The 25,521-nt window shown below is 32.2% G+C and overlaps 1 protein-coding gene and 1 long non-coding RNA gene across 3 annotated transcripts; both read right to left on the reverse strand.

The window, feature by feature from the left end:
- Positions 1–1,739: 1,739 nt before the first annotated feature.
- On the reverse strand, positions 1,740–3,766 carry LOC105324500 (uncharacterized). 2 transcript variants are annotated; one of them, XR_010709098.1, is made up of 5 exons: positions 3,500–3,766; positions 3,055–3,285; positions 2,372–2,623; positions 2,143–2,274; positions 1,740–1,875 (listed from the first exon to the last, which is right to left on the reverse strand). It is a non-coding gene; the product is annotated as an uncharacterized lncRNA (long non-coding RNA). The 2 variants fall into 2 exon arrangements; XR_010709097.1 differs by lacking the exon at positions 3,500–3,766 and having other exon boundaries at positions 3,055–3,420.
- Positions 3,767–4,577: 811 nt separating this feature from the next.
- On the reverse strand, positions 4,578–25,116 carry LOC105324501 (receptor-type tyrosine-protein phosphatase epsilon). Its single transcript, XM_066070730.1, has 25 exons — positions 25,002–25,116; positions 24,857–24,915; positions 24,377–24,601; positions 15,362–15,613; positions 15,035–15,166; positions 14,547–14,687; positions 11,544–11,641; positions 11,288–11,400; positions 10,828–10,898; positions 10,429–10,712; positions 10,162–10,249; positions 9,951–10,015; positions 9,826–9,862; positions 9,625–9,722; positions 9,398–9,526; positions 9,025–9,173; positions 8,615–8,750; positions 8,341–8,469; positions 7,897–7,984; positions 7,596–7,669; positions 7,316–7,450; positions 7,023–7,142; positions 6,768–6,913; positions 6,287–6,422; positions 4,578–5,500 (listed from the first exon to the last, which is right to left on the reverse strand). Exons 2-25 carry the CDS (start codon positions 24,909–24,911, stop codon positions 5,420–5,422), a joined length of 2,982 nt encoding a protein of 993 aa, XP_065926802.1. The 5' UTR covers positions 24,912–24,915; positions 25,002–25,116; the 3' UTR covers positions 4,578–5,419.
- Positions 25,117–25,521: the final 405 nt, after the last annotated feature.

Raw genomic sequence — 25,521 nt, forward strand, 5'->3', positions numbered from 1 at the left:
TTTGTAATATGGGCCAAATGTTATAAGTAATAAAGAATGATGTTATCAAGTCTAAATGCCATATCTGTGTACTCAGGGTATGCCAAAGATCTCTTTTTTTATTTAACCTTGAAAGGTCGAAAAATAAGTCAGCGTAAAATAATATGGTAAGGTCCAGTTGAGTTTAATACCATCCATATATGGTACAATTCCTTGTCATGTGAAATTTAATGTTATGTCTTAGAAAATATATTTTTCAAATTATAAACGACCTTGAGATTCAAAATAAGCCAAAGTCAAAGATTTGGATAGAATTTACTCTTCTTTATGTCGTCTATATGATACCCAAGTTTCATACAATTTGAATTTGAATAATTGTGCATTTCCTCGTAGGAATTGCATTTTTCATTTTCCTCTTTAAGTTTTGTATATTGTTGATCTTCATTCTCTGGAAAAAAAAATGAAATCATGCTATTAAATATACTGTCTACATTTGTACGTATATCCCGGTAAAAATGTAAAACTATAATTTTTTTTACTTATATCATGCGACATTTTGTTATTCATTTTTTAAACATAAGAAGCTGCTTTTGATAATTACAATCATTTAACAAGTGTTAAAACTGAATTTCCCATCTTATCAAATTACCTTTTGTGTTGACTGTTGTATTTTGATGTGACACAGTGTTTGGAAGGCTAAAAACAGACATAACAAGATTCAACAATTTAGAAATGATTAGAAATAGAAAACTAACATTACAGACCAAGTCTTATTTCTTTAAGCAATCAAAATGCCCTTTTTACACAACAATGGTTACATCTGTTTTTATTTTAAATGTATAATATACCTCGGACAAATCCACATTTAAAATGATAATTATTTGTAGTTCCTACCCCATTTGGGCGTATTTGGCTACAATTTAATAATATAATTTTATATGATAATGTTATTATAAATGCATACTTGATTTCAATATCACGAAGTTTGGTCAAATAATAAAAAAGTTTTTTTTTCAGCAATTTTACAATTGAATATAATAATACAATGTTACAATGTGAGATTCAATATTTAATCATGCAAATTCCGCTTGTTCTCCAGAAAAACATCTTTTAAATTTACTGGACTGTACAATACAGGATTGATTCATAGTGTTATCATAGAAAAAAGACGCTGAAAAATGCAAATTTAACAAAATACTGTATAAGACCTGCATTTCTTTTCCATATGATATAATTAATTACACTCCCTGTGACTATGATTGCAGTTGATGTCAAAACATTCACAATTGGGATATTCTTTGAGTTCTCTTCACACGGTTGCCTGTTAATGCCTGCAACAGCAACAGTTTTTTGGCAATAAAAATCATGTTAATCTAGCAAGAAATACTTAAATTGTTTTTAATCTATGTGTAAATTGATTGATTGCAGTTGTGTAAATGAAATACTTCGTAGAAAAAAAATGATGATGTACATGTAAGTGTGTTCATACATGTACATGTATGCATAAAGCAACACTTATTTGATGAATAGGAGAAAAGACTAACTATACACCTGGCATATTCATTCGATGACAATTACTATGAGATTGATGAATAATCCTCAGTCGTCTTTATAATCAGAAAAAAAACCCCGAAAAAGTACTATGACATATGTTGTTGTTTTCTTTTTTAAACCAATTAACACATGTAATTCTAATTATTTAAAACATTAGTTCTGATTTAGCAATAACCACACACGAGAAGCAATAAAACTTACGTTGGTTACACGTGTTCCCTCTCCAACCTGTTATACAGCCTCCCTCACATTGCCCTGTCATACTATCACATCTGCGGGTCACGTTACAGTTTTTACTGCAGTTATGAATACAGTTCTTACCGTAATGACCTATACGACATTCTACAACAGAATACGTTGGTAATGTCAACACACATACACTATATTTCATGTAAATATAAGAAACCGCGTAGTGAACGTTATGTTTTGACGTGTTCGTTATTGACACCCCGTTTTATTTATTCTAGATGATTTAGAAGCTTTTTGGAGGCAAACTAAAGCGCTATGCTTGAAACGTTAACATCGAAGTTTAGAAAATGCGTAAAGGAAACTGAATGTAAAATTTCTGTTTTAGCTCTACGTTTGTTTATAATGTTTGAAGAAACACACCCTGGCTACAGTTAAGACCCATGTATCCCGATTCACAACTAAAGCAATGGCCTGTGTTGCTGTCACATATACTTCCCTGGCAGTTTGTAGGACATTTGTGTGAACAGTTCTCACCAAATGAACTGTGGCATCCTTTTAAGGTTAAAAAAAGTTCAAGTATCAAATAGACATTGACATTAATCGGGAACTTGAATATATATTTGTTTATTGAATTAGTATAGAAAATTACAATATACTTCAACTTCACACAGTTCATTGAATGCATGTTTTGAGTAGAAGAAAGGATATGAAACGCCCATTTTACGTTCGTTGTAGTAAATGACGTATCGTCCATTCACAGAACAGCTGATTTTCTGGTCCCATGATATGGTGCTTTTTACGGTTGATAAGTCATGAAAACACAGAAAACCGCCATCTTTAGTAGTCGAGTTCGATACGTAAAGGAAAAATCCTGCCAATCTATCTTTATATTGACCACGATCTATAAGAAGTGTTCAGAAAAGATTAAATGAAAAAAAAAACAACAACAAAGAAACAAAAAACAAACAAACAAAACACAAAACCAAAAACAACAACAAAAAAACAAAACAAAACAAAAACAAAAAAACAAACAGTTTGAGCACAGTATGTGGGTTGATCGATATCCTTTAGTTATACATACGTATGTATGCTAAAGATATCCTTACTTTAATTTATGTAACTTAATAAAAACGTTTAAAAATCACCACTTTATTTATACGATTCTGTTAATCTATTATTGATTCAGTATTCCTGTTTCGAATTCAAAAAATATCATTGATTTTGTTTCTCCTGCTACTAACACGCGTCAGTCCATTATGTATTGATCGTTAAATTCCACGTATTTTACATTTTTTTTATAAAAAAAATCCTTCTTTGTTAAAATTAACATACATTCCATGTGATCCGTCCGGTAATAGATATTGATATGTTTGATGTTGACCACACTTCCAAGGTCTACCCTCCATTCCGCCTCGTATTTCCCATCATCTGAGATTGTACACTGACCTCCAGCATCACTTCGATTTCTGAACATACCATCCACTGCATTATCACTTCCATAGTCTCTCTCTAATTCTGGCCAAGGATGCTTCTCCCAAGTAGGTTTTCGCAATGCAAGATTTACTGTTTCAATGATGCAGATACAAGAAAAATATTTCATTGATGGACGAAACGATTTTCTTTCTCTGATCCCAAATATACTTTAATCATTTTAAAGATAACAGCTACTTCAAATCGTTTCTTGTTATTTTTTTAACGCCTTTAAGACTTGAATCAAAGTATGTGTCACTAATCATTTTGCACTACTCTACAAGTTCCAAAATGAAAAGATACATACATACCTAGTCCATGAATGTCAACAACGCATAAGAGAGCATGAATTGTGAAAACAACTGCCACATTATATATCATAGTTCTGTATATTGAAGACATGTTTTGAGACTCCGCCAAAAATTAAACTTAAAGGGCTAGTAAAATTTAGCAAGGGTATCATTATTCAGGAATGAAACCAAATTAAGTACGTATTAAGTTTCTTTTATACTTTTTAATTCCTTGTAAACCAATACAATTTCAATGCGAAACCCTTTCATTTGTAAATGTTAATAAAATCAAACTCTTCCTAGCTAATAAGGTGCTGTCTCTTAAAAAAAAAAGACGAGGAAGTGCCTTAACGAAAAAAAAGCAAACCCATATATACAGCCAATAAATGTTTTAAATTAATGTTCATTTCCTTAACTTGTTAGGATATATGAATACAACTGTAGTTAAAATCAAGGACATGAACATAGTTGATTACGTAATCAAACCTTTTAATCCAGAACGGATTTTCATAATTTTTATCACGTACCAAACAAGTTCATACACGAGCGAACTGCTAACCTTCTTAATATTATTTAGATTTTGTTTTTGAAAAGCAAAATGCTCATAACCATTAACAATAATGAATTTTCATGCTAAAAAAATACAATTGCCAAATCGCGTTTGGGCAATATTGTGACGTCATGTACAATGATACACAGAATTGAACATTTTTGCTATTCAATGGGTACATATAAGAAAACACAATTCTGAATATGAAAATCATAATCTATCATACCTCTGAATGTTTGCTATGTAAAATTACAACGAATAAACATGCAATTTCATCTAACCGTGAAATCGATTTGGTGCTACATTTCTCTACATATGGCAAATAGTCACCAAAACTATTTACCAGCGACATTCGTCCTGGGAATTTACTGGCTGCATGTTTCGGAGGACAATAAACTTGTCATCGATATGATATATATATATTTAATAAATTACAGATTTAAAAATGAAAAGATTAACTTAGTATAAAAATATCAAATAGAATTAGATAACGAAAGTTGAAAAAGGATAAAAAAAAACATGGACATGTTTATATTGCTAATAAAATCTTTTATTAAAAGTTTTGTCAGTACTTATTTCCAAATATATCCAAAATGGCCTTATAGATATATACCGATAGTTAAATATGCACTTAAATACTTAAAGAATGAATGTAAAGGTATTCAAAACAATTTTCATCTACCTTACACCCCTTGTATTTACCGGGTTCAAAATTAAAAACTTATTAGATATGCTTATGCTAATTTATAACTCGCTAGAATATTCTTTAAACATTTTTATTCATGTTTGAATAGTTAATGAAGGCAATTCATCACTCGTTAACTTATATTTTTTCTTCTTGTTAGGTTGTTTGTGTTTTAATATGTGTATATGCACATCTTAATTACGATTTTTAACTGACATTAACATGCTATGTTAAACGTCTGCAACCTCTTATATATTTTTTAACCGACACATATAGGATGCAATTTGTTTTCTGTCTTAAAGAAATCTAACAAATACAACCATTTAAGCATAACACTTGTTTTATTAAATGCTGTTATTTATAAAACTGTTTATAAGGCATTGCTTAATACTAAAATACATACAATTTAATTCTGATCTAATGTTAAAATGACTGACATAAGTTCATATTAGCAATAAAAGACTAAAGAGAGTAAAAAAAAATGAAACAAAATCATACATATAATAACATAATTTTTCAGTAACATTATTTTGATGGTAAACGTTAAGTACTTGTATTCCTTAGATATTTCAATATTTAACATAGTTTTTTTATTTGAACTTATTTTATTAGTTTTTGATGTTTGTATTAAGCACCTTTGTTATTTGCGTAACAAGATCAGCATCACTTTCAGTTATTGAAACCTAATTTCACATGGTTAAACTACTGGTTATGGTACACATTTTCTCCAGTTTGCGACTGTATGAAACTCTTCAAGGTGTCGTGGATCATACGATACTCTTCCTGTTATTAAATAAAAAAAAAAGAACATTTCAAGTTTAAATTTTAATTTAAACATTTGTTTTTTTTTCACAAGATTCATTTTAAATAGCAATGGTAGTGCATATTCACTTTGTGAAAATCCTTAATGGTGTAGTAATACAACAATATATCAGATTGATTAACTTTGCCAATCAAATTCACACATATGTCTGTATGTTTGTACTTTTTGTGCGATCACCGTGCGCTCACAGTAGGCTCACAGTTTCTTCACTGTACGGTTACTTGCGCTCTGCGCGCCGCTTCGTTCGCGCTTACCGTTCACAAAGCGCCTAGTTCGCGTCCAGTGTGCGCTCACAAAGCGTTGAGCTTGCGCTCACTATATGTTCAGCGTTCACTTATAGTTCTGTCAGATTGAAATATCTTAAGGCTGATGATAATACATATATTGTGTTCATATACTATTTTTTCCTGATTACGGACGCAACACAATGTAAGGATAACTCTAAAGGCACTCCGAATAAATTGGTCATCTTCCATTCACGTAGCGTTCACCTTTTTCTTTGCGAGGCGTTTGCGCTCTGTGTTCGCTCATCGCTCACCGTTAAAAATTGCTCACCAAATTAAGTTAAGTGCGCGCTCACCGTTATTGCATAGTTCGCTTACTGTTCGGTCACCAAGCTCTCATCGTTCACTCATCGTTCAAGTTGGAATGTATAACGTTTCAGGGACCATGCATTAATAGTGTAAAAAAAGTTACTTTTATTAGGAGATCCGTTTGATTTAAGAAAGAGTTACAAAACATGTTACCAAGGATGAGCACATTTCAGGACGTCGTGTCTGTAGGAGTCTGACCACAGAGAACACGTCTATCTCCTCGTCTATTGTCAATTGTTGAATCAGGTTGTTTACAGCACAAAACACGCCACACAAAGCAGCCCCATCACTTGTTATTACAAAAAAGATAATAAACGTATTCTATGTCTTGTACACGATAGGTTTAAGTATTGATAGTAAACTGTATTTACGATTACACATGTTATCTAAGATGCTTTAGAAAATATTTGTTTATTCATAAAAGAGATTAATCAAACAAAATTATTCTTATAATAATATATTGAACAAAATTTCTCAAAGGTTACGATATAGGCTATACTCATTTTATGATATTTGTATTTCCTAATAATTTTAATCAATGACATGTAATTGAACAAAATACGTTACAAATGAGATACATCTATCAGTAATTTAATGCTTAATTATTTTGAAAGAATGATGAATGTCTTCTTACCGGCTGACGACGATGATGGGGTTGTTGGTTGTAATATTTTGTGTAAACGACACCAAACCTAGAATCTGAGAAACTGTCTGTGAACTATCCAATGCCAATACACAGGACGGCTGTATTACATTGACCGACCACGTCTCGTTGCTTTTCTAGAAAAAAGATGGTATAAAGTACAAAAATGTTACTGTTTTATTGCACGTTGTACTTTTTTCTGCATAATTTTCCCATGTGTGTGTTGCAACTGCCTCGAATACTCACTTCATTTTGAGCAATATCAATTTTACAACTCTTTATCTCCGATTTGTGATCTTGCTGTAAGTGAATTGTAAATGGAGAAACAGCTTTTGATGTAGTCGAGGTTGGCAACCATTGATTTGACTGAAATACAACACCCTAGCTTATAATTACACATTAAGTTTTGTACCTTTTTTAATTTCTAAGTACTACAGTGACTATTTTTTTTTTTAAAATGTTTGTTATAGCTTATGAAAATTTGTAGCAGCGTTTTGGTCTTATTGAAAAGTTAAGTATATGTTATGCAATATTCGTACCGATTCAACTTCATGCAGAGGTTCTGTGCTTACAACTAGTTCACAGTCATGATCTGTGATCAGTCGAAGGAAGTCCACAGTGTCCCCTGGTGCCGGGAAATGGGTGATTATAAATGCATTCTGATTAATGAAAGACTGAAAAAAAAATCAAGAAGGTGCAAGTACATGTTTTATATTACATTATTACATATAACATTGTATTGAATGTTTCCTCTTTTTTATAATGTTTGGAATTATATTTTTGGGGAAAAAGTTTAAATTATGAAATTGTAACACTTACTGGTACAACGATTGCATTAATGTAGGTTCCACGTTTTGGAACATTCGATGTCAGGTAAATGATGTATTTGTCAACTAAAATGTAAGAATGGACTTAACCTCATTACAAATGTTTATTACATATAGTATCTATTTCATACGATAATTTCCTATTTTTCTGGGCTTTGTAAAGAAAGGACTTTAACTATTACAATATTTTTTTTTCAAGAAATTATTTTAGATTGTAAAACAATGTAGTTGGCAATTATAAAAACATTTTTGTATATTTTCCATTCACTAAGATGAATTGTAAATAAACATACGAGGATGAATTGCCGATCGAGCACCCTGAACATGTGAGGACATCTTGTAGTCGGTTTCTCCGTAATGAGGCCGGACTGACAGAAGTCTCTGAGATACATGTATATATAAGATTTGTACATTACAATGCATTAATAAAGGTGTTTGAAAATGAACATGAATTTAATGAATTACATATAGCTGACACCATTTTCACAGTCAGTGGTATCAAAGAGTGTTGAGAAAAGTTCAAATACAGAATTTATCTAAATGCTATCTAAAATGGCCAACCGAAATGTAACAATGTTATGGAAAAAGGCATGCACATCTCTTCAGTCAAAATAATAAAAAGGATAATTTTATTGTTATCTTTTTACCAGAAAAATGACTTTTCTGTATATTTTGCAAATTTTGTACTATAATGTATGCAGCAATAATTTTGTAACAAACAATGGAAAAAAATCTACCTGAAATTCCTTTCCAAGCATAACTTTGTTTTGTTTTTGTACTTTTCGTAGAAAGTCCGTTTCAGTGAGAGCAGCGGCTGTTGCTTTAAACATTTCGTTGAGAGTCAAAAATATTGTCTTGTATTGCTCCTAAAACAAAATTTTTTTTTTTACAATGAATAAAAACAATGTGCTTGTAATTCTCGAGGATATAAGATATTACTTGACTTTTAAAAATTAAATTAATATATTTAACTACGTTAAAATTTAAAAAAAGAGTATATTTTGAACTCACATAAGTCTGGACCATATTCATGCGATTTTGTCTCATTTTCTTGACGTATTCCGCAATGTTTATTTTTTTCTCCGTTTTGCCTGCCTCAAACAGAACATCTACTGCTATATACGTTCCTGTTCTGCCTATTCCAGCACTTTACGAAACACAAAATTCATTTAATTAAAAACAAATATAAGTAAAGAATTTGAAGTGTTTGTTCCTAATTTCACTGATATAATGGAAATTGAGATAACAAGCATTGCATTGTTTTATTTCAATAGTCGAAAAGACGTTATAGAAAGTAAATTTGTTAACATCTGCCACTAATGCAAATTTACTATAACGCAAAGAGCTTAAACAATCTAGACAATTGATTTTTTTAATAAGAACAGCTTACATAGTTCATGTTTTTAATGTCTATCGAATACCTGCAATGAACCAATGTTGGGCCATTCTGTCTTCCTGGTTTTGTTCTAATCACGTGATCATGGAAAAGTAATAAGCAAAGTGGCTCTGGTGTACCGTGATCCGGCCAGGCAGTATAGTGGTATTGAGTTATTTTTCTACTGTCATTGAGCTAAAACACGACAGTTAGCAAATACGTGTTTCATAAGGAGAAATTTAAATAATGTGGCAATATTGGTTGAGAGTTTGTAAACATTAAAAATCATCCATTACTAATATAGTGTAGTTATTACTCACGATTTTTCAGAACAAATAGCAAATAACGCATTGATTTATACACATGTAGATACAAAAAAAAAAACAAGTAGTTTAACTAAAGATTAAAATCTCACTTACCGTTGCGTGTGATATTCTTATTTTTCGAACAACATACTGAGCATGCTGTTGTTCTTTAATGGTATGTAAGGTAGTTCTGTCACAAGTAATGGTTTCATGTAAATCTGGCCAATATTGTGCACTTTTAAACTAAAAAGAATAGGTAGTTATTAAACGAGAAATTTCAAGGAAAAATGATATTTACATTCATAACACTCAGTGATAAATTACAATAACATAATGTTTACCTTTGTTCCTTCTTTCAAATTTGTTAACATTACAATTTGATCAATGCTCTCCTGTAATACCATGGACCAAAAGTCGGAGATTGTGGTCGGTTTAGGTCCTTTAAAATACAAGGTATTTATCTTCTGATGTACGAAATTGCGATTTTTCATATTCAGTAGTCTTTGTGCCAAAACAAAAGAATATTCGGAGAAAAGACATACCTTGTGTTGCAATGTATGCCTTTTCTTTTGACAAACCCTAAAAAGCGATCAAGATTATATCCTATTTTGTTTTAAAAAATAAACTGAAAAAAAAAACAACTTAAAAGTTTCTATCATATACATACATCCATAAAGCTTGCGTTGATGTAGTCCGAATGTGTGTTCACCAGAATCACTCTAGAATGGTCGTCTAAAATTAATTTAGAAACAACACAATACTTAGTTCAATGCTAACCTGATAAAAAAATGTTATGAGATTTAAAACGACACATTATGTAATCAAAGATGAAAATGATAAAAAATATAGATCGTGTTTTTGCTAATAACTATACTTACAGGGAAAAGTTGTCTTGAATCTGTTTTTCGTAATGTTTTCCGGAAGTTTTCCAACATGGCATGGGTGTCTTTCTCCGTATAAAAGTGTCTAAAATGAAACAACGTATTCAACAATATGTTATAAACTAGTAACAAAACACGTACATGGTAATAATGTGTGCTATATTTTTTTCTACCTCAATTGTAGAATGAGTATATCTTTTGTACAAAGAGTCACGTTGATGATATTAGAAGCATAGCTAAATGAAACAAATATGTGATACACACTGCGTATTCTTTTTTAAAACCATCGTTCTCCTTCTTCGATTTTTCGTGTATTTCCTTCTCCAAATCTTTTATCAAGATATCAGATACGCGTTCTTGGTTGACATACACATCTCCGTAAGGGTTTTCGTTGTGAATTTTTTCATCAATATCAACATCGTCATCTCTTGATTCTCTACTTAGTTTCCCTGTAGCTTGTGCTTTTCTGGAACGTTTTACAACCTTGCCATTTCCTACATTTATGTTCTGGTAAATGTTTGTAAAGTTTGACTCCAGGTTTGGAGTAGCTAAAAAATGATAATGGTTTTAAATTTTTCAAACATTTGTTTATGTAATCTTAATTATAGCTGAAGTTTATCAATTCAAGGACCGTTATGTATTGAAATCACATATTAGTCTTACAATTGATTGTAACGGTGTTAGCATTGTTCCTATTTGAAGATTCCTGTTGGTTCCGGGAAGCATTTTGGGTTCTATAATTAGACATATATGAAAGCGCAACATATTGCAAATGCAAAGTAAAAGCAGGCAATTTCGAAAATAAAAAAAATACTTTTGTTCACCAAAATGTTATCCAACAAACAAAATCTTCCAAATAATTCACAGGTAGATTATAAAACAGAAAAATTGTTTGAGAGAACGAGAGCAGAGATCTGATAATAAGAAAAAATAGAATCTAACTTGCAAGTTTCCGATCCAAAGATATATGATACAAATTTTGATTTATTGTTTTATATAAAAGACGTATTTCAAATGATGATTAGTGAATAAAATATGTATCATCCCAAAAATTTCAAACTGGTAAAACATTGCTTCCTATAATTAAAATATTTAAGTCTCTAACATGAATAATTATTTGTACCGCCTGTATATAATCAGTCCAACAACGATGATAATAGCAACAACAACAACACCAATGCTTCCCCCGACTATAGTAGAAATTTGTGCGCCATCACTACCAGTGCTTTTTATGGGCTGAAAAATAATAGAATGGATGTTGTTTTTATATATGCCATATGTGTATCATATTATAACTGATCGGGGTCTTTTCGTTTAGCTCATTTTTTTTTTATTTTTTAACCAAAAAATCATTCAATCAGTCATTATATAGCCATTACCTGAACTCTGCATACGCCAGTTACTTGATGGCAGGATTTGTTGAAACAATAACTGCACTTCTGTGAACAATTAATGCCAAAATATGGTTCCTCGCATGCTGAAAAAATGTTAGGCTTTCGTTACACAAGATATAAAAGCATTTAGCTACATACATTCAGAAATATATTTTTAGTCCATTTGATATACTAGTATAATTTATTAACACGGGTAATTTTAAACAATATAGGTAAGTCTATCTTTGCATATGTATTTACTGATATTATAGTATAAACTAAATTACATTCAGAAGTCATAAATAGGCATGCATTAAAACTCCACACATGTTTTATGCATAGTATTGGAAAGCTTGGGCATTTATAACAACATAGAACAAACAGGTTCAAATATGAGTCTCACATCGAGGCTACAAATGTTCAATTATGTTAAGGTATTTAGTTTATAACGACCACATTATGTACATAATAAACAAATGGTCCGATATTCTTAATCATGATATCATTATAAATGTGTTATCAAAAATGACTACTCCATCAAAGGAATTTTTTAAAATGATGATTTTTGTCCAATTAATTACACTATGGATTTTGCATTGAAGTCTATGGACAACGTAGATTTTATTGTGATATTGTAATAAGCAACTTAAAATTTAGATTACTCTTTAAAACAGTTTAAGGTGCAAAATGAACGGCTTCTTATATGTTGTGATTTTAGTTCATTTGTTATATAGCAATACATACGTATTTAACTTAGTTAAAAATGATTAAATAATGTTCATTATCCCTTCATTATACACTGAATAGCATAAAGTGCATCGTCACAAGCTGTCATCAAAATTCAAGATTTGGGATGACATAGACATTTCAATATATTTGAACCTAACGGTATTTTAAATATGGATTTTGAGAAATAAATCACAAAAGCGAAGAAAATGTTAAAAAAGCATTAAATTGTTATCTTTGGAAAAAATTTCAAGTAATTATAGCAACGATATGTTAAAACAATTACTCATATCGCGTTAATGTTCGTTACTAAATTTAAATTTTTAATGTATTTTACAGATCTAAAACAGTATAAATGTGTTATTATAAGGACGGCAGTCCCGATTCTATTCGCGTAAATATTAAAAAAAAATAGACAACGTTATTTAGTGAACATGGCGTTATGAATAGCAATTGCTTTGTTGGCATATTCCATATGAAAAAATTACCAGCAGAGCAGTTCCTATTCATAACGCCATGTTCACTAAATGATTGTTGTTTATTACTTATATTTGCATTTTACCACTCGCAAATACCCTGTATTAGCCTAGACGTTGACATTTAGCTATCGCATTAAAAAAAAACATTCAGACTGTAATGTATCTTTCTAATTCACATAGATTTGTTAAAAAAAACAATGATATGTTATAACAGTAATTCCTTTAAAATGTAATAAAAGGACATGTTTTAATCAAATACATCAATTCTATGGAGTTGGAGAAAAACATCTGATTTATTGTATATTGGGTTAAAATCTATAACGTCATGGACAAGTATATGACGTCACATCTTTATGACGTCATAGTATACAGACAGAGCAATAGCGAATATAGAAAAATAATTGCATTTCCTCCGTATGAACTTACAGTGGGAAAGAACAATGAATATGCAAATATATTGCAATGCTAAAAGGAGTGATTGCTACGATCATTGAAATCTCAATATTACGTCACAATCACAGAAAGTCAATGAAAAATCGGTTATGACGCAATACATAGCTGTTCAACGTCATCAATGCACACTTAATGTAGCGCAAGTTGTGGTCGATGTTGCTATAATTTTTAAACATGCTAAAATATGGTTTTGAACATTATTTAACATGTACAAATATCTTTAAGAGATGTCAAGTACTGTGGTGAGTTTTATTTTTGTTTAAATTAATTATTACTATCTACATAGGTTAGTTTACAGAATTTGAGCCAGTGAAAAAATCATTTACATTTAGATCCGCTTTAATACTCGTATTAAAAATATAGTAAAACCGCCCATTTGAAGTATTTTATCATACATAAATGTTTAGCATACTCTGATAGTTGTTTTGCTTTATAAATAAACCTCTAAATAATACACATGAACCTTTTCTTACAGATTGCGCAGTGCTTCTCATCGAAAATTGAAGAAAAATAACGACAAACCGCACTTTGGCATGTGTCCCCGTTAAAACGGAGTCGATGACATGGTCATTATTAAATGATATTAATTCAAAATCATCATATAAGTACCATATCTTAATTTGGATAGGACACATCATGCAGAATTTAAAAAAAAATTCCTTTCAGAAGAACACCATTATGTTCAATTGAAAAGAGAAGTAAAACAAATTTTTTTTTAAATGGTCCCTACAAAAAATCTTATTTGATTTTTATGTAATTTTTTGATTAATTTATATATATCTTCAGTAATTCTAACTCATATAAAATTTCCACGAAAATCACTATTCTAGAAGTGAATTGGGTCCGTCGTCCTTAAATCAATCATTAGATGAAAACCATTTTATGTGTTTCTAAGAAAAAGCATTAGTAGCCATTATTTGCAATGCATTAATCTGATATAACTTTAAAAGGATTATATCAGTACAACTTGTATTAATTCTCATTTCATACCACTTTTAAAAGAAACAATAAACCGCTCAAGTAATAATTACACATTATTCAGAACGCATCATGCTATAATTGTCTTTTTAATTGGACTAACCATATCAATTAAGCTAGTTCGTTAGAGTCGGATTGGAAAAATACCTTGTATACCTTGATTTGCTAAGAGAAAACGATCGCCTTTTAAGTTGAATACTAGTGGTTCAAATTTCATTCTATGCATATGATTCGGTCTGAAAGTCTCGGAGTTGAGTTACTCAACAGCTAGGTTATTAATGGTCAAGGTTCTAACAATTGATGCAACTTTATATTATCAGTGGCTACTGTATCGATACAGGTTACCGCATATATTATACAAATATGCATTTACAGATATTGCAGAAAGGTCCGTTATAACCAGGAGCGCATCCATCTAAACATGTCCCGTTGATATGATAACAATGGAATTCCTCTCTACAATGGCGACTGCAGTTATACTGACAATGCATTCCATATCTTCCTTCATCACAATCTACGAATAAAATATATAATGTAAGAAAGAATTTAGAAGTAAAAACATTAACTTTCAACATTACTTGAATTGAAAACATATACTACTGTAACAGTAATAATCTTGGTATAAAATACATTGTTGATTTTTCCTGTGAAAAAAAAAATCAACAAAAAAGTACAAAACATATTTTTTACATTCAGTCTCAGAAACTAAGTCGAATCACACAAATTTTCAATGCTAACAGTGTATGCATTAGAAATCAGTAAGGATTTGATCTTGAACCTTATGATTTAAAAAAAAAAAAAAAATGAAAACACCTCATCCAAAGCACCTTACTATTGAAAATGGGGATAATCAAAACATACCCTTGTTACACTTTTGACCCTGATATCCTGCAATACAACTAAAACAGTGGCCTGTATTGGTATCACATCTCCTGTTTTGGCAGTTTGTTGGGCATGGATAAATGCAACTGTCTCCATAAGTTCCATTACATCCTATTTTATTTAAAAGGGAAAGAAAACCAAAGTATAATATGGCAGTCTTAATAATACTTATTCTGCGCGAGAACTTATATAAACAATATTGTAAATTGTGAAACAAGTAAGCAAGATTTCTTGTTTAGTTAGAATTTAACATTATTTTTTTTTGCATTAAGTATTAGTCATACAATCCAGATAAATGAGACTCACCGTATACTTCCACCTCACAAAGTTCATTATAAGCATACTCTGAATAGAATCTAGGATACTGAACATCTTGTCTGCGTTCATTGTAGTAGATAACGTATCGTCCTTGAATTGTACAGTTAATACGCTGATCTTCAGACAACATATTTTGGTCTGTTGTTTTATCATGATGACAGAGATATCCACCAGTCTTAGAGGTTGTGTTGGAAACATAAACATAAAATCCCGCCATTCTTTTTATATATAGTTTGTACGCTTCAATTACAAAAAAAGAATAAGTTACAAAATACAAAAAAATTAAAAACATTATTTAAAATGTAATCAATATACACTGCGTTATTAAAATGAACTGACATCAACGAAAACAAGCATTCTGAGAGTATTGCATAAGCAATACACGTCCCCTACCGGTTTGTGGAAATTGTGAAAACAATGCACTGTTATGCAGAATATCGAACCCGAACATTAAAACATTGGAATATAAAAAATTAATTTTCTCGAAAATATGTCAACCAGACGCTACAAATGTGTAAACTTGATCTGTAGTTTGACATTTTGAAGCTGTTCAGCAAAGTTCATATTATTTCTCAAACGCAGAAAGAAAAAAAGTGTGGAAAACTGAAGTGGGACAGACAGACGGACGGACGGACGGACAGACGGACTGACGGAAGGTAAACAGAATACTGTAGATTCCTTATTTTACGCGAGTACTTAATTCCGCAATTCAACGATTTACCATCAAATCGCGAGAACATAAAATCTCTAATGCCGAAATTCATTATAGTTTCATGTAGTTTACAGGTCTCCCAAAATTAAAAGCGAGATTTCAGAATTCGCGAGACGGGCTTCTCGCTATTTTACGCGGATATTATTTCCTCGCGTTTAATTAGGAATTTACATCTATTAAATTTTAATATTTATGTAGATGTTTAAGATAACAGTTACCATGTGATGTTGAATGAAAAAGATAGATAAATAATTCAACTGATTAAACTTTTAAATAGTCTTTCCGAGACATGTCTGTCTACTGAATGGTGATAAATGCTCAAATACATTCCATAATATACAACCAAATAAAGAAAAGTATCAAAACATATTGTTTCTTTTTTAAATAATGAGTCATTGTTTGGATTCAGTGAAGATATTTTTACATTCGAGCACTTGGTACAATTTTATACCTTTCGGGCCACCAAGGGCTTTATGGTAGATTAAGTTATAGTAACCAACCAAAATGACATTTCAAGCATTTGTCTCTTTATTTAATCAATTAATTGATGCATAAGTAGATGTTGATATAACTTAAGTATATAAAATAATTGTGTTATTCATAGCGAAGCGAGCTCTACCGGCAAGGCATGTGTGACTAGAAAATGTGGACTAGTTGCACATTCATTCAACGGATTTTTTTGGAGTCAGTAAATCGGACCAGTAATGCCTTGTTTTAATCGTCCAAGCAATTCCCTGTAAATATGGTTTCCCATTTCACACTCTCACGAGAACAAGATAAAAGACTATGTACATCATGCATTGTAAATAAAACCATTACATAAGACTAACAGAGTTGTCGTTCCTTCGAGTGACGTCACAATGGATTTCTTGCACATTGATCCCACAGAATTTTTCGGCGTCAGTAAATTTCGACCCACAATGCAATTTATCAATGTCGGACGATCTCACTAGACATGATTCCTTCTCGCGAGAATCAAAGTAAAACTTTTGAGAAACAGATAAATTCTGTTATTTCAAGAATATCATGATTTTTAAGTAAACAAAACAGTATATTTCACTGAGGTTTTTTTCAGGGTTTTTTCAAAGAGACAGACGACACTTGACCGACGTCACAATAAGGGGAAATTACTCTAAATAGTTATTGTAAATCTGCTGAAATATAAATACCAAAAACTTCTCAAAATCTGGCAAAGCTAACGTATGGGGACATCTTTTTTTTTTTAAAAGAAAACAGTTGTAACTTGCTCTCATTTGGATGAATGCTCACATTTCTTTTATTCACTATATATTTACAGTAATTTCCAGGAACGTTTTTTAAAAGGGGGCGCGGCAGCATCATTCAAAAAATATTTACAAACAAAATGAAAAAGAAATTCTCAAAATCAGGGAAATTCTAATCCGGGTAATAGGAATGGTAAGTGCGTATTATGCATTTAGCTCTTTAACAGCTCAATGGTATCTTTATTTTCATATTTATAACATCCTCCCGGGGGGGGGGGGGGGTCCAAAACCGTTTTTCTCATTTGATCAGACAATTTTTGTATACGTAAATTAAATATATTTTTAACGGGGGGAGAGGGGGGGGGGGCTCTATGATAAGTCAATTTTTGATATGTAAGTTTAAGAAAAATTTCTGCTGCAAGAAAAGAGGAAATAAACTGCAATAAACATTATGTTAAAATCTTTATTATTCAACAACATTGTATCTGAGATAAATTCTATTTCAATAAATAAACAATGTTATAAAATATGAATAATGAAAATTTAATAGAAAAAATAGGCATGTTTATATTTGTTTTGCATTCAAATTCATTTACGTTACGTTGATACTTTTATTTTTATTGATTTATCATAATTAATTATTTGATCACATGCTGCGCTCGCCCCAACGGTCGCACTGTAAAACATATTAATGGTTAACTTATTTTTAGATCCAATTAGAAATCGCATTTTGATGTTATGTTTTATTAAATAATTATCAAAAAAAAGTTTCCTATATGTAGCCAGATCAAATATTTTTGAATTATTGAAAGCTGTTTATATTAAGGATCTTTTGCAACCTGTGCTTAGATCTACATAACCCAAGTTCTTTTGTTTTTTTTCTTTTATCAAAATGCCGCTAACAATGGCGACATCGGTAAATACCAGCCAAACGTAAAACTTTGGTGTCAGGGCTTAGCAGACGATTTCCGCAGTAATATTAAAAGCCTTGTAATATTAGTCATCTATTAAGATAAGGAAAAATTTGGACAAAGTGTGTACAAAAGTGAAAAAAAAAATATTTGGGTATCATTTAGTTTTTCTAAATTTTTGGAATTTTCATTTAGAATATAATATATTGCGCCTTTAATTCAAATTTGGCTAAAACAACATCATTTTTGCATTAAAATGTTCTAGTTCTGCTTGAACTTTGACCAAGAAACTCATCAAGGCAGGCATGCTCCTGAAAACACCAAAAAGTGTGATAGGTCTGATAAAAAAAATGAATCAAGATAAAAATATATAAAGGCGTCTCTGCCGTGAAGTCAAAATTTGCAAAAAACCCACCCAAAACCATTTTATAAATATTAATTATATTACAGTGGTTTATATTTATAAATGCTACACCTGTAATGTTTGAATAGCTCTTGAATAGCGCTATAACGAACTGCATTTTTAAAGGTTTTTTTTTTTTAAATCAAAGTTTGCATTATTTTCCTTTTTTAGATTATAGGTTAGTATAAACACCTTTTTATTTTTAATACAAGATTGTTCACTTTGTATTTTACTCAGATTTTCTTTTTCTTTAGTGCACGTTTTCTCTTAAAAAGGAAGACATTTATGAAAAAAATAGGTACTATATTGAGAGGAATCAAACGTGACTATACCTTTGTGTAAGCACGCTTTGTTGCAACCAATATTGAAACAAACTATTTCAACAGGGTTGGGAATTTATTTCATTAGAATATTATCTTTGGAACTATTATTAAAATAAATTATTTCAGTAGTGGTTGGGATGTTTTTCAGTAGTTCAATTGTTACAACAACGCTTTTTGTTATGGACAAAAACTATTCACCCTGCGTTTCTCGACACAGGTGCAATGTAAAAAAAAAAAGATATAGGATATGGTACAATTGTGGGATAAGTACTGCAAAGTAGACGCAGTTCGTTCTTTGCAAAGAACATGTGCATTGGTCACATTTTATGTCAAAAATTGCAGGAAGAAGATTTATAGAATAGAAGAAAACAAGAGGCCCGGGCGGGGGGGGGGGGGGGGGGGGCACAACGCTCACCTGAGCAACAATTGTCTTAATTCTGATCAAATTAGCATTACAGTATCAAAATATCTTGACAACTGAGTACAGTAGATCTTGCTTAAAAAAATTGAAAATCTGCCAATTTTTATCCACCTCTTATGTTTTTGTAAATACCAAGCCCCTTTTGTTGTTGTACCTGTAAGAAGATTTTTCTCTATACCCTCCCCCCCACCCCCCATTTCGTTGCCCCACTTTTCTCTAGGGAATCATGGTTTCATCAAACTTAAATCTGCATAACCTGTGCTTTCACACTAAGCACTGAGTTTTGGACGGAAAACTTTCCCAGAATATTTTTAAAGATGTTCTCTATATATTCCTATGTAACAATTCAAACCGCCATCACGGTCCCACCCTACAAGTAGGGACTGTGATTTTGCAAACTTGAATTTACACTACACGAGGATGCCTCTACACAAGTTTACGCTTTTCTTGCCAAACAGTCTTTAAAAAGAAGATTTTTAAAGATTTTCTCTATATATTCCTAAGTAAAAATCCATCCCCCATTGTGGCCTCACCCTATCTCTGGACTATTATTTAAGGACCGGGGTTGACCTAGTTGAATATCTACACGGACGGCAATTAAGCATATAAGGAAGCAGGCCCCTCCTCCAAACTGATAACACGGCAGAGTGAATCTATTAATAGATAGCTGCATACCAGAAGCGCGTGCTGATCAGAGAACTACATAATTTTAAAGGTCATTTAAAAATGAAACGGTGTGCATAGTTCCTTTCCCTGATTTTCATCTTTAAGTTATAAGCATCTACACATACATGTACTTCTAAATTGATCACTGCCAATACAAGGCATCCCTTTTGTTGTTTTGTTTTTTGTATCTAGAGTTTTGTTAAAACATCAATCATAGGTAGCATCATTTCTTCACATACATGTAATTATTTAGAAAATACTTTAAACTTAAAAAAACCAAGAAATTCACTGGTCAGAATAACTGTTATCAACAACAGTGTGGGTTAGGTGCTATAGCCTAATGCACAACTAGTCCTGTCTCAGTGGGGAATCCCTCCCGCCAAAAGTCAATAAATCAGCCTCCAAATCTGCAAATGTGAAAGAGGTTCCAGGGAGGAAAAACTATATTTACCTGATGATTTTGCATGTGGGCCTGAACTTTAATTATCAGAAATATTTGAAAAAAATATTCCCATACAATTTATTAAATCAGATGTAAAGGTTAAATTAACTGTAGTTCACTGTAGTTGATTACAAGCTCAAGTTTCCTTTTGGTTTACCTCTGCTCTAATAAAATTCCCATCAAAACATTCTTGTTATCCAAATTATGGCGGAAAACAGGGTGAATTGGAAGGAAGAGAAATTTTAAAGTTTTTCAACTCATAAATTGGGATGTAGAAGAATCATCGACTAGTGATCTAAGATAGTGCAAAATGAGACAGATGAAGACTGATGATTTACAGGGGAGTTTGCTGAACGTTAATTCTGCACGATTCTGTCTGAACAGCAATTACTTAGGAAAGTCCCAATTGTTTATGCAGACCCATTAGAAGCTGTCCGATATGGTGGAAATCAAATTTTGGAAAGAAATAAGACTTTATTGAAGGGACAAACTTTTGACAATATGGTTTTACAGAGCTGTATTCTAGACCCAAAAAACATCTGTGTGAAAGTTGGATTTTTCACTAGAATGATGATATCAGCATGATCAGTGGCATCAGTGCATAGGATTGCTTTTAAAATTTCTCAACTAATGTGATGACCTATATGTTTATAATTTAAAACTGCTAGAACCTGTGACCTGGGAGGCCCCATGCGTAAACAGATATGAGAACTTGATACTATCAGTGTGAAGCTACAGGACTGACTCTCCAGCTCTACACAAGTGTGTGTTCTTACTCTATGTTTATGATTACCAGTGATGATAGAGTAATAAATCAATTAAGAAGGATTACTAAGTGTTATTCAGTTTTGAGGTAAGACAAGCTGTCCCGCCATTTACATTTATCTGTCAATCAAATCTGAGGAAATTTGAATTTTTGGATCACTTCAAAATTTTGAACATGAATTTCTAAAGTAGTAATGCATCAATAATAATTATTTGACTATCTAGAGATGCCTTTCAGTTTACTTTAGTTGCATGACAAAATTTAAGTTATAGTTTTTCCTGATTAAAGTGTAAATTTAGAAATTTATCCTCTGAAATGAAAGGTGGCAAGAAAATGGAAATTTCCTCCATTTTCCTCATTGGCTGCTATTGATACCTCAGACCCGGTCTTTAAACAAACTTGAATCTATATGATCTGGGGATGCTTGAACTCAAATTTGAGCTTTCCTGGCCTAATAGTTTTGAGAAGAAGACTTAATAAGATTTTCTCTATATTAAAAAAATTATCCCCCATTGTGGCCTCTCCCTACCCCCAGGGACCATGATGAATCTACATTATCTGAGGATTGTTACACGCCAATTTGAGCTTTCTTGGCCAAATAGTTTTTAAAAGAAATTTTTTAAAAGATTTTCTCTATATATTCCTATATAAAATTTATCCCACAATTGTGGCCCAACCCTACCTACGGGGACCAAGATTTGAACAAACTTGAATTTTCACTATCTGAGGATGCTTCCACTAAAATTTGAGCTCTCCTGGCCTTATAGGTTTTGAGAAGAAGATTTTTAAAGATTTTCTCTATATATTCCCATGTAAAAATTGATCCCCAAATTGTGGCCCCACCCTACCCCCGGGGACCATGATTTGAAAAAACTTGAATCTACACTACCTGAAGATACATGTACTCCCATTTTAATTTGAGCTTTTCTGGCCTGATAGTTTTTGAGAAGAAGGTTTTCTCTATATATTCCTATGTAAAACTTGATCCCCCTCTTGTGGCCCCTTCCTACCCCCGGGGACCATGATTTGAACAAACTTGAATCTATACTACCTGATGATGCCTCCACATAAGTTTAAGCTTTTCAGGCCGAATAGTTTTTGAGAAGAAGATTTTTGAAAAATACCAACACATTTTCAATAATTCTCAATTATCTCCCCTTTAAAGAGGGCGTGGCATTTCATTTGAACAAACTTGAATCCCCTTCACCTGGTGGTGCTTTGTGCCAGATTTGGTTGAAATCTGCCCAGTGCTTCTTGAGAAAAAGATGAAAATGTGAAAAGTTTACAACGACGACGACGACAACGACAGACAACGGACATATTCTGATCAGAAAAGCTCACTTGAGCCTTTGGCTCAGGTGAGCTAAAAATGTGATGGGTCAGTTAGCGTTTTCCGTCCCTTGCCATTCTGGCATCAGGTACGCATCCTTATACAAAGGATGCAGTTATGAATACAGAAAAAAGTTCAGTTGCATGTACAATGCATGATGATAGTATTCGGACGCTTCGTAAAAAAAACCCCTTCTACGTTTACAAACATCACCCGCCATGTTATTTTTGTTGAAAAAACTAAGGGGACGTGCATTATTTGTCGCAAAAAATTCCAGGTTCAACAGATGCAAACATTTTCATACAGCAAGATATGTGGTCAAGTGTTGTGCGTTTTATGTCCGATTGTAGCTTATATATCCGTGGTTGTAAATAAACGCATATAAAGTACAGGTAACGTATTATGAAAAGTAAACTGAATGTTGAATATAAAGATAATAAAGCAAAAAAAAAAAAAGTGGCAATGCCCCATACTGCTCTGACAACGACTGTGAAACTTTTTTTCAATCATTTTTTATAATGAGATATGAAAACTGAGAGTTTACTGTGCATGGGCTTAAAGCACGGAGTGGAACGGAAATCAATACGTTTTCTGTAATGACAGAAACCAATACTGGCCCTATAGGTAATATGTTTTGTTATAAACAAGTGGCTCTTCACATTTTTTCCGTATAAAGAATGGTATCTCAGAAAACCAGTATAAATCACAAAGATATGACCAGTCCACTCATCCACTTTTTTTGTAATGGTATTGTAATGAAAATTAAATATATCCAATCATAAGCTATTCCTTTCGTGTAACTGTCTGAAACGTTTTGATGACCCTGCGATGAGTCAGCAGAATTGACGAAGGGTATAAATAGGAAGCGCGTCTGCGCATAGTTGTTAGTCTGCTGATAGACGCACAGGAGAGAAGACAGCAGAGTTACAGCGATAATATTAGGTACGATTTATGTTTCATTTGCGGGACCCCAAAATACTGCGGATGGACCATTTGAAACATTAGAGTATATTATATAGTCCGGGAGTATAGGCTCAGAAATAAATAAGTTCGGACTAGGTTAAGAACAGGGTCTGAAACGGTGTTTTACAAGTATAGCTGAAGGAAAAGTATACGTTATAAATCAGTTAGAATCATCGTGTTTGATTTAATTTGATGAAAAATGTTTAAGAGTTGATTTCACTCCAATCATTAAGAAACGTAGGAAACGTTTAGGGAAAATTATTATCCGTGGTTTGAACCCACATTACAACTTACAGTCTTTTAGAAAGGACCCCCCCCCCCCCCCCCCCCACACACACACCCGAAAATTGACAACACCAAGACAATTGCAATGCAATCAGCCAGTTGTTATGTTAAACATTCCTCGTAATCCTAAGGACTCGCTTGTGATGGAAATCGTTGAAATGAATTATGTCGTACTATTTTAAATACTTTTTTACCTATCTCTTACATTTTGGCCGCCAGTTTGTTGTTTGATGATTAATATAACGTGCCCAGGAATTTTGACCAGGCTAGACGATAATATACCTCTACAGTTAAAAATGTACTGTTTGCTTAGTTTATTGGCAGAAGATATTTGCAACTTAGCGTGCTAACCACTTGGCGACAAACACTATATTACACATACTTTAAAGAAGTTTATTATGCAAAATTTTATTATGCAAAATTTTGTCTATGTACATATATTTTCCTCAGCAAATATGCTGTGTCGCTTATCAAATATAAAAACTTCCTTGTTTATGAAATTACATTTCTTTTAATAGTAGTATTTTGTAGTAATAAAAAATGATAAGTAGTACATACGCAGGTTATCAGTCCTATAGTAGATGTCTATGTGACTGATGCTGACAACTCTTCCAAGGTCTACTCTCCATGTAGCAACGTTTTTTCTATCCTCAGATATTACACACTGACCTCCAGTTCCACGATCAGTGTACATACCGTCCACTGCATTCTCACTACCATAGTCTCTCGTTTTATCTGGCCAGGGATATTCCTCCCAGGTAGGCTGGTATAGTGCTAGGTTTTCTGTTTGAATAAAACGTGTAACCCACTCTGACTTTTAAAATGTTTTAGTAAAGAGAAACTGCATGCCTTGAGTGGTCGTCATGATTTAGCAAAATTAAAATTTATATCCAAAAACTGTGTTGGGTTTTATAGCCTTATCGACTTCATGACCGACGACGAGTGACGCCGGACTTAGACCTATGAATCTCAAGGGAATATCAGTTGACATTAAAATCTGATTTTTTTTACCTTAAAGCTGTAAGAAAAAAAACTTACCTAACCCATGTACGTGCAAGATATGCAGCAAAACATTCAGTGTTAAGTGACGCATACCACTGTAGAAACGAAACAGACATTAGAAATTTACATGTAGAAATTCATGTCAATGAAATATGAAGGCGTATTTTTAAACGATACTCACATTTCAAAAGTAAACCAACTCAATCGAATAAGTGACTTAAAATGTTTGTCTTGCGAACTTGGATGTGTTTTTTTTTTAATTTATGACCTATTTTTCCGGTGTTTTCAGCGAACCAGGAAGATTTAAGCAATTCAATTTAAATGCACATGCAATGCTTTTTATCGATTTATGTAGTAGTGTTATCTTGTCATCGACAATGCAGGTGTATCTTGTTCATGTTGCATGATGAATGTATTTAAGTCAAATTGGCAAACAATGAGCAATTGTGGAAAAAAAGTACAGTGTATATTTAAAACTTGAATCCAGTAAATATGAATAAACACCCCAGACGGACCCGAACTCATGATCTTCGGTTCATAAGCCCCATACCTTAACCACTGAGCTATGATGATATTTGACCAAATCGATTTACATAATCATTTGAACAAAACTTTAAAATCTCCGTCTTTATTTTAAGAAAAATCTATGTATAGTAAGGTGCCCTAATTCCAGTGTAAGAGCGACAATTCTTGGATGCCGA

The sequence above is a fragment of the Magallana gigas genome, chromosome 1 (genome assembly GCF_963853765.1).
Source record: "Magallana gigas chromosome 1, xbMagGiga1.1, whole genome shotgun sequence".
NCBI lineage: Eukaryota > Metazoa > Mollusca > Bivalvia > Ostreida > Ostreidae > Magallana > Magallana gigas.